Below are 14124 nucleotides of genomic sequence, written 5' to 3' on the forward strand. Positions count from 1 at the left end.
CATGCGGGTGACATCGCGGGCACAGCTAAAAATAAAGGAAAGTATAAATTGTTTCTCAATATTATTACTGACCCAGGCATTGCTGGGTATTTGTCAGTTGTCTTTTCATCCATAAGCTCATTACTTTTTGCATTGAAAAAGGCGTTCCCTGTAAGGCCGAAACACGTGTCTGCTGTAATTGGCAAATTTGTGCTTTTTTTTAACGTTGTTTTTCTTACTTTACTGTTCAGCACAAAGGTATTTCTTTATCTTATTGCTGGGTATGTTTGCTAGAGTAGCATATGGCTAAATATCAAAGAACTGTACATTGAATTTAAAAAGTATTCTATGATTGACTGATTAAATACCATACAGAAGGTCAATAAGAAACAGTTTATTTTTTTTTAAAAAAAGTACATATAATTTCATTGTTTACAGCAACAAAAACTATGGAAAGCGTATCATTAAAATGGAAAAAAGAAAATACAAATTGAGATCAAGAACATGAAAATGTCAAACAAAAACAAGGTGACTAAATTCGTGTAAATATACACAAAAAACTAAAAACAAAAATTAACAATTAATTTTGAAAAAAATACAAGAAGACATCAATTTAAAACATATTTTGAAATTAAACACACATGATTATGAAGTGTACAAAAAAGTTCAATGTATTTATGAAAATCAAAATGAATAGTTTTTTTCATAATTTTAAACAAAATAATTGGGAAGGGGGATTGAGAAAGAAAGAAAAGTCCTGAAAGGTAAAAATCAGAGTAAGGCATTCAAAACATACCATTTTCAAGATTAAAATCCTACATTATTTTGAAAATCTCAAATACAATTTGCTGCCTGTTTATGGAATTCGCATAAATCAACATTGAGCACACTGACTTTAATACTTAAGAAAACACTCTGAACATAAAAAATTGTCTCTTAACTTTGCACAGCTTTTTTTCCATCAAGTGAGATAGGTCTTAAGACATGTTGCACTCACTCAACAAAGGATAATTGAATTGATGAGTAAAAAACCACTCATCTCCTGGGTTTTGGGAGGACAAACCCAGGGAGGACAAAAAAGGACGACTGGTTTTCAGACTCATTGATTTAATTTGAAAACAAATTAATTGAATTTGAAGAAAAAACATCATAAAGCACAAGTTTTCAAATGTGTGCCACGTTATTTGCTTCCTAGTTAAAGAGTAAGTTTTTTCTAGAAGTAAAAAAGTTTATTAAAAACTTTAAAGGATGGCATTTTAAAGCTGTTTTTAAGATTAACAAGAAATTATAATTTTGGTAATTGAAACAATATGCAGTAGATATGAGGGAAATGTTTTATGTAATCAAAAAATCTTTGAAAAATACATAAGAACAAAAATAAATGTTTATGGGGGAAAAGGAACTTGTAATGTGAAATGTGTCAGAGAGAGAGGGTAGAACATAACAATTTATAAACCTGATCATTGGATTTAAATTTTAAATTGTTAATTTCCCCCCCCCCCCCCCCAACTTATGTTACCAAGAAATTAAATTTCAAAACTTACATAAAGTCATTTTAATTAATTTTTTATTTGAAAATAATGTTTTTCTTTCTTTTTTTTATTTTTAAGAAAATGAAATAAATAAATAAACAGATAAAAACAAGAATAAAAAAAAAAGTTTCAAAAATGCAAATTGTTTTGAAATATCTATAATAACAAAATCAATTCCTTAAATCTATAATATTGAAAAATAAGACACATAGAACTATCATTTCAAGCTCTGAATGGCAAAAGTGAGAGTTATTTGTCACACTTTTAGAGGACAAAGTTAAAAACAATGAAACGCATACACACAAGAAATTTAGGAAAGTGAAGAAAGTCAAGCCTCAACCATTATATTGGAGAAACATCACTAAATAATGATATACAGTAGAATACGAAAATCTGAGTTTTGAAAGTTTGAGGTTCCGCTTAATCCGAGGTGCTTCATTTATATTTTAAGTTTTCTTTTTAGTTGCTAAAATTTGATTTTCATTAAAATCTGGAAAATAGAAATATTTTGCTACTGTAAAACTTATTGATTACATACAGTAAATAATAAAAATACATTGAGAGGTTGGTTATGTTTTAGTTGCCTTGCACACATAAATGCGTATGGACATAAAGAAAAAATTTAGTTAAAATTTCTTTAGATGTAATTAAAAGGAAATTTATGTTTGAAGTTTGAGTGATTATTTTTCGTCGAAGACAATAGTTCCTTTTCTTTATACAAGGAAGTAGAAGGTGCTCCTCCTAATGTCTTCTATGTAGCGTACATTTTAAATCTGGAAGAATTTTCCGGATAATCTAAGTTTTCAGTAATCCCAGGCGAAGTGACCCCCAATTACCTCGGATTTTCGAAACTCCACCTGCAACTGTAATAAATGTCAGATAAAGCTTGAAGAAAGCTTAAAGACTTCCATGGGTAAATTCAAAATGAAAATGCACACACATACGATTTACAATTGATTTGACTTTATAACAAATTTTTAACAAAAAACAATTTCTTAGATTGGTCCCAAACAAGATTCAAAAGGAACTACATTCCGTGTAATCTTTTACCCTTTGATGTCACATGATAACATTTTATTCAAAGTCGTTAGAGCTCCAATGAGCCACACTTTCTTTTTTTTTTTCCTCTTTCCATGAGGGAAGTCTCCCTTTTTTGTGCACTACCAGATGATCAAATCACCAAATAATTATCTTTCTTCAAACAGAGCTACCATTGCTTCCATACTGTGGACCAAGATTTCTAAGAATCTTTCAGAGTTTGTGTTAGGACAAGAGTGTTTTGAAGAGACATGGAAAAATATTCTGTAGTCTGATGGGAAAAGATAGGATACGCCATATCCTTCGTCTGAGACGGGTCCAAATCCTCCACCGGCTCCCAACTATAAAAACACAAGCAGTTTGACATGAGCGATTTCAATAATGACAATAAGTTGGGATGTGAAAATTGTTCATAACTCTACAACATCATACTCCCTCCGCCCTAAAGTAGTTGCTACATTTAGGACCAAAATTTTGTCCCAAACTAATTATTACATTTAAAAATTCAATGACAGACTGTTGCCGTTTTTGATGGTTACACCGAAATTATAGCGACCTTATGTTTTTATGCTAAGGGGATCTTAAAAGTATTTATTACAATATAATTTTTTGCTACAAAGGTTTTCGCTGAAAGAATAATACTTATTCTGTTTTAAATTCCCCCCCCCCCCCCAAAAAAAAAAAATTGAATATAGGATTATGCCATTTATTTTAACTTTCTGCAAGCAATCTTTCAAATTTGAAAATAGTTTAATTTTACAGTCACTATTATTATCTTTTTTTTCCCCCTTCAAAAAGATTTTATTCCTACAAAAAACTTCCTACTAAAATACAACCTTAAACAAACACATCAAATTGATATCTGGGAAGGGAAAACAATAAAATCTAAATAAAATGATATTAATATAGTTAACTTTTTGTCTGGATGGGGATATTTAAGAAGGCTTCGAAATTAAGATGGCTTTCAATAACAAATAGAAAACATTGAAAATCAAAGAAAATTTAGGAAGTTTGAACCTGCTAACTGTGAATACAACCAAGCAAAAAATATTTTATCCAAAATCAATGACTAATAAACAGAATTTTATAATTTTCCAAATATGATACACCTGTGGATTATCAAAAGTAATAAATCAAGAATTTCAATGAAAGAAATTTATAATTTTAATAAATTTTGAATTTAATTACAATTTGTCTAAATGAAAAGATTCAGTTGTCAAAATTCAATCAATTTGTCTAAAATGAACTTCTTACCTTATCATCAAAGACATGCAAATTTGCATCAGGCAAAGCTGTCAATTGTGTATGGGGGGTCTGACTAGTGGACAATGTCCAGGGTCTGGTTATAGTCTTATACAGAAATTCACTTTCCTATTGAAAAAGCAACAATGACAAATCATGCAAAGAAAGGCATACTTCACTGAATATTCTATTCACACAATGATTAAAATAATATGGAACTGCCTCAATCAGGGGTTTTATAATAAATATAGACTACAAGTCAATTTTTAGAACATTTGTGATAGGCAAATAATAGGCAAATACAGTTGAACCTATCCATCTTGAATTTCTCTGGGACAAGAAAAATCCGAGATAGAGGTTTCAGGATAAAGGTTTTATAAAAAAAAAAGCAATTGGAACAAAGTTAAAGAGTTAACAGATCATTTTGCATTGACCTTGTTGAACAATTTAATCTGTGACATGCTGTGATTATCAGTTTTAAGAGTTTTAATCATTATATTGATAGTAAGTTTATGCATATCTTGAAAGACGAAAATTATCTTTCAATGATTGCCAGTCTGACGAGATTTTTACCTTTCCCTCAATCCAAAAAAATTTAACAATAGAAAGGCATAAACCCAAAGAACACAATAAAATACCTGTTCGCAGTGGCTCAAAATTCAATCTCACAAAACTTTTTCAGGGCTCAAAAATACCCCTTTCTCCCCAGTTTCTGAATGGATGGAATTCCTAGAAACCTTGCATTCTAAGGCTAGATACAGCACAAGACTTGAAAACTATGACAGCTGATATTAGAAAAAATCTTTTTTGTCCCAAGTTCTTTGATAAATAAAGATAGCTGAGTGTAGTATCAAAGTCGAAAATAACCGAGTAGTCGGAATTCAAGATATAGAAGTTTCTAGAAAAAATTTATTCAAGATAGACATGGGAAAGGACGGTGAATTTATGCTCTAAATGCAGGGAAATTTTGAAAATTCGATATAGGGACGCTTTCAACACAGGCAGGATCAAGATAAATAGGTTCATCTGCAGTTGCAATATGAAAAACACTAAATTATGCAGTCATTCTTGCAAAAAGGGTACAAATCAAGTCTGAAAACCATCAAACTTAAGAATTTTATTTTTTCAATTTTAATAAATTATACCAATTAATGACATTTTTTATTGATTCTCTATTTAACTGTGGGTCATAAAGTATCAATTGTTTGTACATAAGTAATTGATAAAGGGTTCAAAAATATTTTGCTTTGGTACAAGGAGAATATTACTTGTCCCAAACCCAGCTTCAAATCATTCGGAGTCAAAATATGATTTAAAATTGTTCTGAAATGCAGCAATATAAATTATTAGTAACAATATATCTTTTACCTAAAAATAAAAAGTTACTACACAACTTGAGAAGAAAAAACCTTTCTTTCAATGAAATTTTGTTTTATTAATATCCCAACATCTTCTATGTTTTGTACTGTTATAGAAAGTTCGAAAATAAAATAAACAAATACATTGAATCTGTTAATGTATTAAAGAAGCCTAAGTAGTACAACTTTTGTGCATAGAACTTAGCCAATTTTGTAGCTACTTAGTCAATTTTGTGCAACTAAATGTAGTTATTTATTATTTCACTTATTTTACATCATTACTTTGTTTGATACAAGTGTGCTATTACAATGACACCAAAATATTATAAAATTGAAGCAGTTTTTCCTGCTTTGATTTTTTAATATTTGGGTTGCATTAGAACTATTTGTTGAACTTAATCTGCAGAAATGAATTTGTATCAAGTGTTTGCATTCGGGTTAAATTAAATAAAAATCAAAAAATTTAACAGGTCATGTACCTTTTGGGATCTGAAGAGTACATATTCAAAACCAAAATTTTATACTATATACAATCTTAAGTTTAGGCCATTCACTTAAATTTTGATTGTTTTGAAATTAAATTTCAAAAGCATACATGAGTAATTCGCCAGAAATGTACTATTCTGCATCCAAAACATATGAAGTTTTCAACTTTTCACAAGGGGTTTGGCATTTTTTTTAAATACAAGATATATAAAACTTCATAAAACATCCTCATTTATTTAAGAGGTCTTCTTGAGGACTAAATTTGTACATTTGACAAAAGAGTTATTTATGCATTCTCCCCCCCTTAGTTTTCTTAAATTTTTATTCATGAATTAATAAATTAATAGTGCTTCAATGAATTTGTCCCCTAAAATTCAAATAAATTTACTAAAGCACTAAAGTATTGTCAAATTTGAACAAAAATAACCATCAACTTATTTTTCAAATCAGTTTCAATTAAATTTAGGAACCTGAAACATCCACGTTTAAAAAATCAACTTTCAAAAAATCCGAACATCTAAAATATTAGAAATAATGCAATTAGTATCATTTTATGCTCAGTTAATCAAAACTGTTCAATGGTAATGAGGCAAAATACTGGTGACAAGTTTTAACCATACAAAAAACATGTAAATGCATGCATTTAAGCAAAAATAAACTTGAGTTCTAATTAAGATTCTTGAAACATTGTAAAAAATTACATTTAAAAATAAATTTTATTTATTTATTGTTCTCTATACTTGGGCCAAACCTAACCTGGCAGCATCCTAATACAACGGTCAGGATCTGTATAGCCTTCACAATGCTGCCAGATTAGGTTTGCCCCCAATTATAGGCAGATCATTAAGACTGAAATTCTGATTAGGGACAGTGGATGGTAATGACATTTTAGCACTAATATTAAGCTTACACATAAATAAGTATTATTTAGCACTGTTAAATGTCTGCTATTTTGTTCTTAAGATGGTGTGAAATAAATAATAATAAAAGAAATGGAAAACACCCTTTTAAGGTTATGGGTCTGGGAATTAGAGAACTGCCCAATTCTAGATAATTGCCCCACTTCAAATACTCATAATATAACCGTAATACTCATATATATTGTATTGTAAAAAGCTAATATCAAAATACTATCCATTAATTTTAAAAATTTGAATATCTTGCAAGGTGTTCAAATCCAACAAGAGGAAAATTACAAGAAAAAATAATAATAGCCTTTGAATTGATAACAACAAACATACAATGTGATTATGTTTGTCATCCATGTCAATACTGAATAAATGCTTTTGGTGCAACTTACGTAGCCTAGACCTTTGCAGGCAACATAAAGAGCGAATAGATGTCTGTCAATGCCTTTCCCGTTCATAGCATCTCTGTACAAATTTTGATGCTTTGCTGCAGCTTTCTGAAGGAGTTTTTTCCTTGTTTCCTTTTCTGTGTTATTCTGCATCATACTTCTAGAATAAAGATTTCTTTCATGAGTAAATTTAAGAGTAACTTATGTTGTTTTTTTCCTGTTGTGAAAATCAAGATTATTTTGGTTGTTGAACTAATCATAACCAGTATGTTCAATGCTGCAATAGTAAAAATTACAGTAAAACAATTAAGGAAATAAGAGGTTATACTCTGAACCCCATTAGGGGGAAGATGATGGAGTCACATAGAATTTTTACATTTCTAAAAATGCCTCCATGTATTTGGATGAAATGCATACTAGACTAAAACAATAATAAACACATAATACATAATGACAAGTAAATGAGGAGAACTAAATTCACAAATCAGACATTTATGTTGATCAAATATTGCTAGTGATTCATCTTAATAGGGTTACCACTCATTTCGGGAAATGAAACTTTCAAACTTTTTCAGTTTTTGCAGAAAAAATTCGAAGAAATTTCAGACTTGATTTTTGAACTTGTGGTTTTCTAAATGAATCCAAAAATTATTTCCTGTGAAATCTAAGCAAATACAAATTGTTAAGCATTTTAATATCAGAACTTTACTATTTATTTTTTAATGCTTTCTTCCTCCAGTATATCTGTGAGAAAGTAATCATTTCGCATACGAATATGTATGTTCATCCTGGTTTTGAGTAAAGATGTATCATTCATGAACGAACAGTTCAAAAAGAACGGATCCTTAAAATGAACAGATCCATTTGTTCACTTAAAAAATGAACGACTGTTCTTTTTAACGGTGAGTAGTTTGGAACAATGTATTGATGCACTTGCGATAAAATTTCTTCCTTTTTTTTTTGGTATTTACATTCATTTTCAAATATTTAACTCCAACATTCAATATCTAGAGATTTTTAATAAGGATTACTACTATCTAGTTTTCCCCTTATTAAAAAAAAGTGTTGTGTTTTTCTTTCCCTGTTTGTACCGGTTTTGAGGAATAATTTTGAAGCTCTCTAAATACTTAAGGTGTCTTTTTTTTTTTTTTTTTTTAATAAGTTATCTGGTACTCTGGCTGAGCTACTTGTACATTTCTTGTTACTTTTTTCGCTATATATGGTTAATTACTATACGTATTATATATATACAGTGCTGTTGCTGAAAAAATTTAATAACTTAATTTTCCGACATGCTGAAATGGAATCTGCAGTTTTTGGAATCGAAAACATATCTTACCATTCAATACCTGAGAAATATTTTTTTTAATGAACTATGATGGCTAAATACATCTGAAGCTGAAAGTTTTTTTTTGCGTAAAATACACAACCAGCTCAGTATTCCATCCAAGGACTGCAGTTTCGTGCTTATCAGCATTTATTATCCCGGAAATAACTGAGCTGAAAGTGGAAAACCTCATAAGAGAGCCAAGATGAGTGCTAATAGCGGTGTATTTTATGTATTTCTGTCTTAGCCCTGGCTATAGGGCGTTAACTTACTAAAAAACGTTTTTTTTTATTCATTTTCAAAGGTATTTTCTTATTTTTAAGATCATTTTAGCTATTTTACTTTCAAAGAATATTACTGACCTAATAAAACATTTCAAATGTACTTGAGTATGTCATGCAGAGAGATAACCTACGCTAAGGACCTGATTAAAATATCAAGAGGCCCTAGGCCAAATACTTTTGGGCCCTCTATATTCAAACTTTATAACGTTAGATGTTGGCTGAAATAATATTAGCCATACACTAAAGTAATTTCAGCCATTTGGGGGCCCCTAAATATCGGGGGCCCTAGGCCAGGACCCAGCTGGCCTATTCAGTAATCAGACCCTGCCTGCACCTTTTTTTCAATGAACGAAGTCGTTCAAATGAACAAGTCAAATGAACGGCTCCAAAGAATGAACGATCCTCTAATGAAAGGATCATTAAAAAGAACGACATAGCCCACCTCTAAATTTGACGTAGAGAGTAAGAATGATTATAATCTAGGAACTGCAGCAGTTTATGATACAAAAAAAATGATGTTTTTCCAGGTCTAATTTCATAATTTTTCAGGTTTTTGGCAAAGTTAATTATTTTCCCCAACTTTTTGGATTAAAATAAAATTTCCTTACAGTTAGTTGCGTAAGTAGAGTAATTGCTGCCGGGGCGGTTCCTGAATTTGCCACCCTTTCATTGTGAAATAGCTAATACATTAAACTGTCATGGGTGTTTAAATTAAAACTAGAAATTTAATTAAAGACAAACTAGTATGTTGTGGCCATCACGAAACTTTCTTCTATATTTTTCTTTTTTTTTTCTGATCCCTCCCCATGCTTGACGAGGAAGCAATATTCCCAACAAAAACAAAATTACACATGCAAAAACTTGACGACCATCCCAATGTCTGAATTATTGCAAAAGCAAAGCAAAGAGCGAAAATTGAAAGTTATTTTAAAAGCCTTGCTTGAATTAATTACAAATATTTTATTTGTTAACAAACATAAGATGGCAACAGTTAAAAATTTTAAATCATTGAGATATTTCCGATCATTTCCATACAATTAAAATCACGAGAAATACACAGACGACAATCTATTACGATTTATCTTTCTTATTGTTGCATTAATAAAGCTATTTTTATTCGCAAAAAAAAAAATCAACACCTCTTGGAGCGATTGGCGTCAAAATTGAACCAAAGCCTATTTTCTTATGGATTCACATATATTCTAAATTTCAACCAGAACGTAGCATTACTTCTTGAGATAGGGCACTCACAATGGAAAAAAAAGAACGGGCGATTGTGCTACCCCTTTTTAGCTGTTGACACCAAAATAGAATCAGCTCTTATACCCACTAAGGGCTACTTGCCAATAAATTTTTCTTTCACTCCGTTCATTATTTCTTGAGATACAGCAGTCACAATTGACGACAAAAACGTTCTATAGCTCAACCCCCGTTTGAGTTATTGACACCAAAATTGAATCAGCACCTGTTCCTGTTAATGGCAACATATGGACCAAATTTTGTTTGATTCTGCCAGTTACTTCCTGGGGAATAGCAAGCACACGTAAAGCAAAAAACGTCCCATCGATCCACCCCCCCCCCCCACCCACCCCCGTAGGAGGAGTTTGCGCCAAAAACCAATGGGCACAAGTTCACATAGGGGCACATATGTGTACCAAATTTTGTTTGATTTCATGCGGTAGTTTTTGCTGTAGAGCAACCACAAAAAACTGGTCACACACAGACGTGACACACACACACACGGACACACACACACACGTTCACACACAGACAGACATTTTCCAAAAATAGTCGAAATAGACTCAACACACCTCAAAACGTTCGAATCCGTCAAAATTCGAAATTCGAAAATTTGCACGAATCCAATACTTTCTTCTATATATTAGATATAGAAGAAAGTAAAAAGACATTAATTTCTACATACTTGCAGAAGAAAAAAAAAGAAAGGAGGGGGGGGAGTCCCACACTTATAGAAAATTGCTAAATTTACATAAAAAATCGCAACTTTAGGCAATTTTTAGTAAAGCAAAGAGAAAGTGCAGGTTGGGTTTGCTCCCGATTTTTTTCACAACTAAAGTCTCAGTGTTTCTTTGTTGTCGTTAGGGGATCGGTAGACACTACAAAGAAATGTTCTGAAAACAAAGGTTTAAAATGCAGCTTAGATTACTTTATGGAGAGGTTTAAAAATCGGAAGTGGTCGGATACTCAATTCGAAAATAGGCATATCGTTGTAGGCAAGAGAGATGCTGAGGTTTCTTACCGAAATATTTTTTGAATTGAAATCAATTTTGAGGATATCTTTGGTGATTTACTGGAATTGGAAGGTTCGGCTTCCTTCTTTGAAAAGTGTTCTGCACCAAAATCTCAAAAACGCAATTCTAGACTGTTTGATGAAGTTGAAGGGTTCTCTAATACTTAATGGCACCGAAAATGTTGTGAAGCCAGGCAGCTCTCTCATGGAAATAATTTGCGTAATTAATGCCCGACTTAAGGCTTTGTTTGATATTGATAATGTTAGGAGCAAAAAGGGGCAGAGGGAGGTATCCCTGTAAAAATCTTTCTTAAAGATAAAGTTCATTTTAGGCTATCTTTGCGAAGGAAAGATTAGCGAGCTCTCCCGCCCACGCAAATTTCTATGAACAAAATCTTAGGTTATCTTTAAGATTGAGCTTTCCAAAACATAGTTTTAATCAATGGAGACGTTAGATGAAAGGGAGGGGGTGTTAAGGTACCTCTCTCGGAAAAATTACGAAACTGAAGTCCTAAAAACGTATTTTAAGCTATCTTTGATGACGTTAGTAGATGAAGGATAGTCAAGGTTGAAATGCTGTTTTCAAAAATTGATATTGAAGTTTTAAAAATGTAATTTTAAGCTATATGTTGAGACCTTAGAAGAAAGGGGAAGAGTTTTCTCCAGGAAAATTTTCAGAATTTAAAGGCCTAAATGTGTACTTTTTGGCAGTGTTTGTTATGGTAGAGGAAAAGACAGAGTTCGGGGTTCTACCCAGAAAGTTTTAAACACTGATGCCTAAAACCGTGTTTCTAAGCTATACCTTTGTGGACATCAGGAAAAGAGATGAAAAATTCGAGAGCTCTCTCTCGAAAAAAAACATTTTGAAGCTATCTTTCACGCTGTTAGACTGGTGGTAGGAGCAGAGGTTCCCAACCAGAATTATTTGAAACTGAATACGCTAAAAAAACAATTTTTCAGTATGTTTGTCTAAGTTGAAGGACCAAACAAAATGTTGAAAAATGAAATTTGCTTACCCTCCATAAGGAATACACTAACGATGTGATCTAAAGTTGTCAAATAGATTTTCTACTCTCAAAACAGAGAAAACAGAAATACCTTTTACTTCTTTTGAAATAAAGAACTCTTGCAATGAATGAGAAATAAAAGTAAACTCTGCAACATATAAATCCACCCCTGTGATGAGCAATAACTTGTTTCGTGTACCATTTTTCTCCCCCCCCCCCTCCTTTCTTACTCTTAAAATCCAGTGTTAACTCTTTCTCATAACGAAAAGTGGAAAACTTCATTGTTTTCTTCCGCCTGGAGTTAACTTCTATAGTCTAAAAAAACTTTGGTCCCATGACACTGTCCACTGCCGCTCGCCAGAAAAAAAACAAGGAATTGTACTGTTATGCTATTATAATTAGAAAATGTTAGAAAGACTTTTGAAAGTTCTTGAAAGAAAGCAGAAAGTTTTGTATAAAAGTAATTTTAATCTTGTAGTGACACAAAAGTCTTACTATTTGAAGATTTTCTTTTTGCCTGCAGTAACAGATTAAAACCATAATTTCCTTATTTTAAAGAGACATTTATTTTTTCCACATCAAAATGGTTCATTTGCCACCTCTCAAAAAGTGCCTCCCGGGGCAGAGCGCCCTCTCCGCCCCTCCCTAGCTACGCCACTGCTTACAGTTCCAGGTTTTTCCTGAACGGTGGTAATATTTTTTAAAAAATCGTTAAAAGAAAATATAGAATGAATTCATTAAATAGGAGAGGGTTTATGCTTTTTTGAAACAAAACAGAAGGTTTACGCCATGAACAAATGTGCTAGTATATAACGTAACCCCTTATGTGTAGAGAGAGGGAGAGAGAGGACATGATTCAGTTGCTAAAATTTATCAAAATGAATGATGTTGACAGGTTATATTTTTGTACGGAAAGCAGGACAAGGGGTCATCGGTTTAAGCTATTCAAATCTCAGGCTAACCTGGAAATTAGGAATAATTACTACTTTAGTAGGGTCGTGAGCACTTGGAACAGCTTACTGGAAGAGGCGGTACTGAGCAAGGGGATGGATAGCTTTAAGAAGGTCACTGATCTTCATTGGGGACTAATAAACTAAACAGGCCCAGCCTAGCTACGCCCAGAGCCTATTGTTGGTCATCACATTTGCATGTGTATTTATTTGTTTGTATGTAACACTTAACTACAATTGGACTGTTTTTCTTAGTCCTTATAATTTAAGTAAATTATTCTGTTACTTTTTCAAAATCTTACGGGTCAACCTGAAAAGTACATGAGATTTTAAATATTATTCTACTTACAGAACAAATTCTTTAGCTTCCATAGTGCATGATCTTACAGTTTCTGTTCTTCCTCCTTGATAAAGTCTGGTCATTGATGCCTCATATGTTTGCACAAACTTTCCAGCATCTTTGTAGTAAGCTAATTGCAGGGCAAGTTGAACAAATGCATCAGGAGATACCTAAGTTAAAAATACATTTTTAATAAACATGATGTGAGATACTAAAGCATTTGTTACATTTATAATTTTTTTTTTTTTTTTGGTGAACTTAAATAAACTGAATAGTTTTAATTTTATTTTGTTTGTTATTTATCAGACAAAGGTAAACTTATTTGAAACTGAAAGAGTTTATGAATGCATAGCATTTTTTAGAGGAAAAAATCTAAACTTAAATACGGAAAAAAAATATCCTTTACTGCTTATCAGGCAGAAATGTGGTTTGAGGTTTTTAAGAAGTTGTTTTCAAATTAAATTGCATTTTGGCATTGCCTTCCAGAGTTTCACTTTCATTCATGTAGCAAACCATAACAATCCTAAGGCTACAATCTAAGGGATTGGTAAACGTTTTTTAAAATAATAACAATAAACCTTGACTTTTTTTCATTCATTCTGATTAGATGTCCAATAACCTTCAAAACTACGATAATTTTTGTTGCCTTAGCTTCTTTATATATATCATAAAGCCTGGGGTTTATTACTTTCCTCAAAAATTCTCTTGATATTCTTCATAAAGTATTTCATTACTCTTCATCAGAATGAACCCTCTCTAAGTATTTATATAAATGATGAGAGAACGTGACTTCAGGATTTACCACACAAAATTACTCATCAGATATGAAAATCAATTACATGATTGATTTGAAAACATAATACCACTGGTCAAAATATCAGTTTGTGACAGCATAAAGAAAATTTGTTTTTAGAGACATTAAGAGGAAATTATATTCAGCTGCTATCATTACAACTAAAATCAATGTTGATTTTCAAGACTACGACTTTTCATATTCTTTTGATAATAAATAGCATTTAAAATCATGAAAACA

The 14124-nt window shown here is 31.6% G+C and overlaps 1 protein-coding gene across 3 annotated transcripts in view; it reads right to left on the reverse strand.

The window, feature by feature from the left end:
* Nucleotides 1-361: 361 nt before the first annotated feature.
* Nucleotides 362-14124, reverse strand: part of LOC129230745 (carnitine O-palmitoyltransferase 1, liver isoform-like) — a 53822-nt gene continuing 40059 nt past the window's right edge. For all 3 annotated transcript variants that reach the window (XM_054865174.1, XM_054865172.1, XM_054865173.1), the window contains exons 15-18: nucleotides 13101-13261; nucleotides 6936-7092; nucleotides 3804-3920; nucleotides 362-2890 (exon numbers count right to left, since the gene is read on the reverse strand). In XM_054865174.1, the coding sequence (XP_054721149.1) occupies nucleotides 2699-2890; nucleotides 3804-3920; nucleotides 6936-7092; nucleotides 13101-13261 (627 nt within the window). In that variant the 3' untranslated portion in view covers nucleotides 362-2698. The remainder of the gene's footprint in view (nucleotides 2891-3803; nucleotides 3921-6935; nucleotides 7093-13100; nucleotides 13262-14124) is intronic.

This window comes from Uloborus diversus, chromosome 9 (assembly GCF_026930045.1).
Source record: "Uloborus diversus isolate 005 chromosome 9, Udiv.v.3.1, whole genome shotgun sequence".
NCBI lineage: Eukaryota > Metazoa > Arthropoda > Arachnida > Araneae > Uloboridae > Uloborus > Uloborus diversus.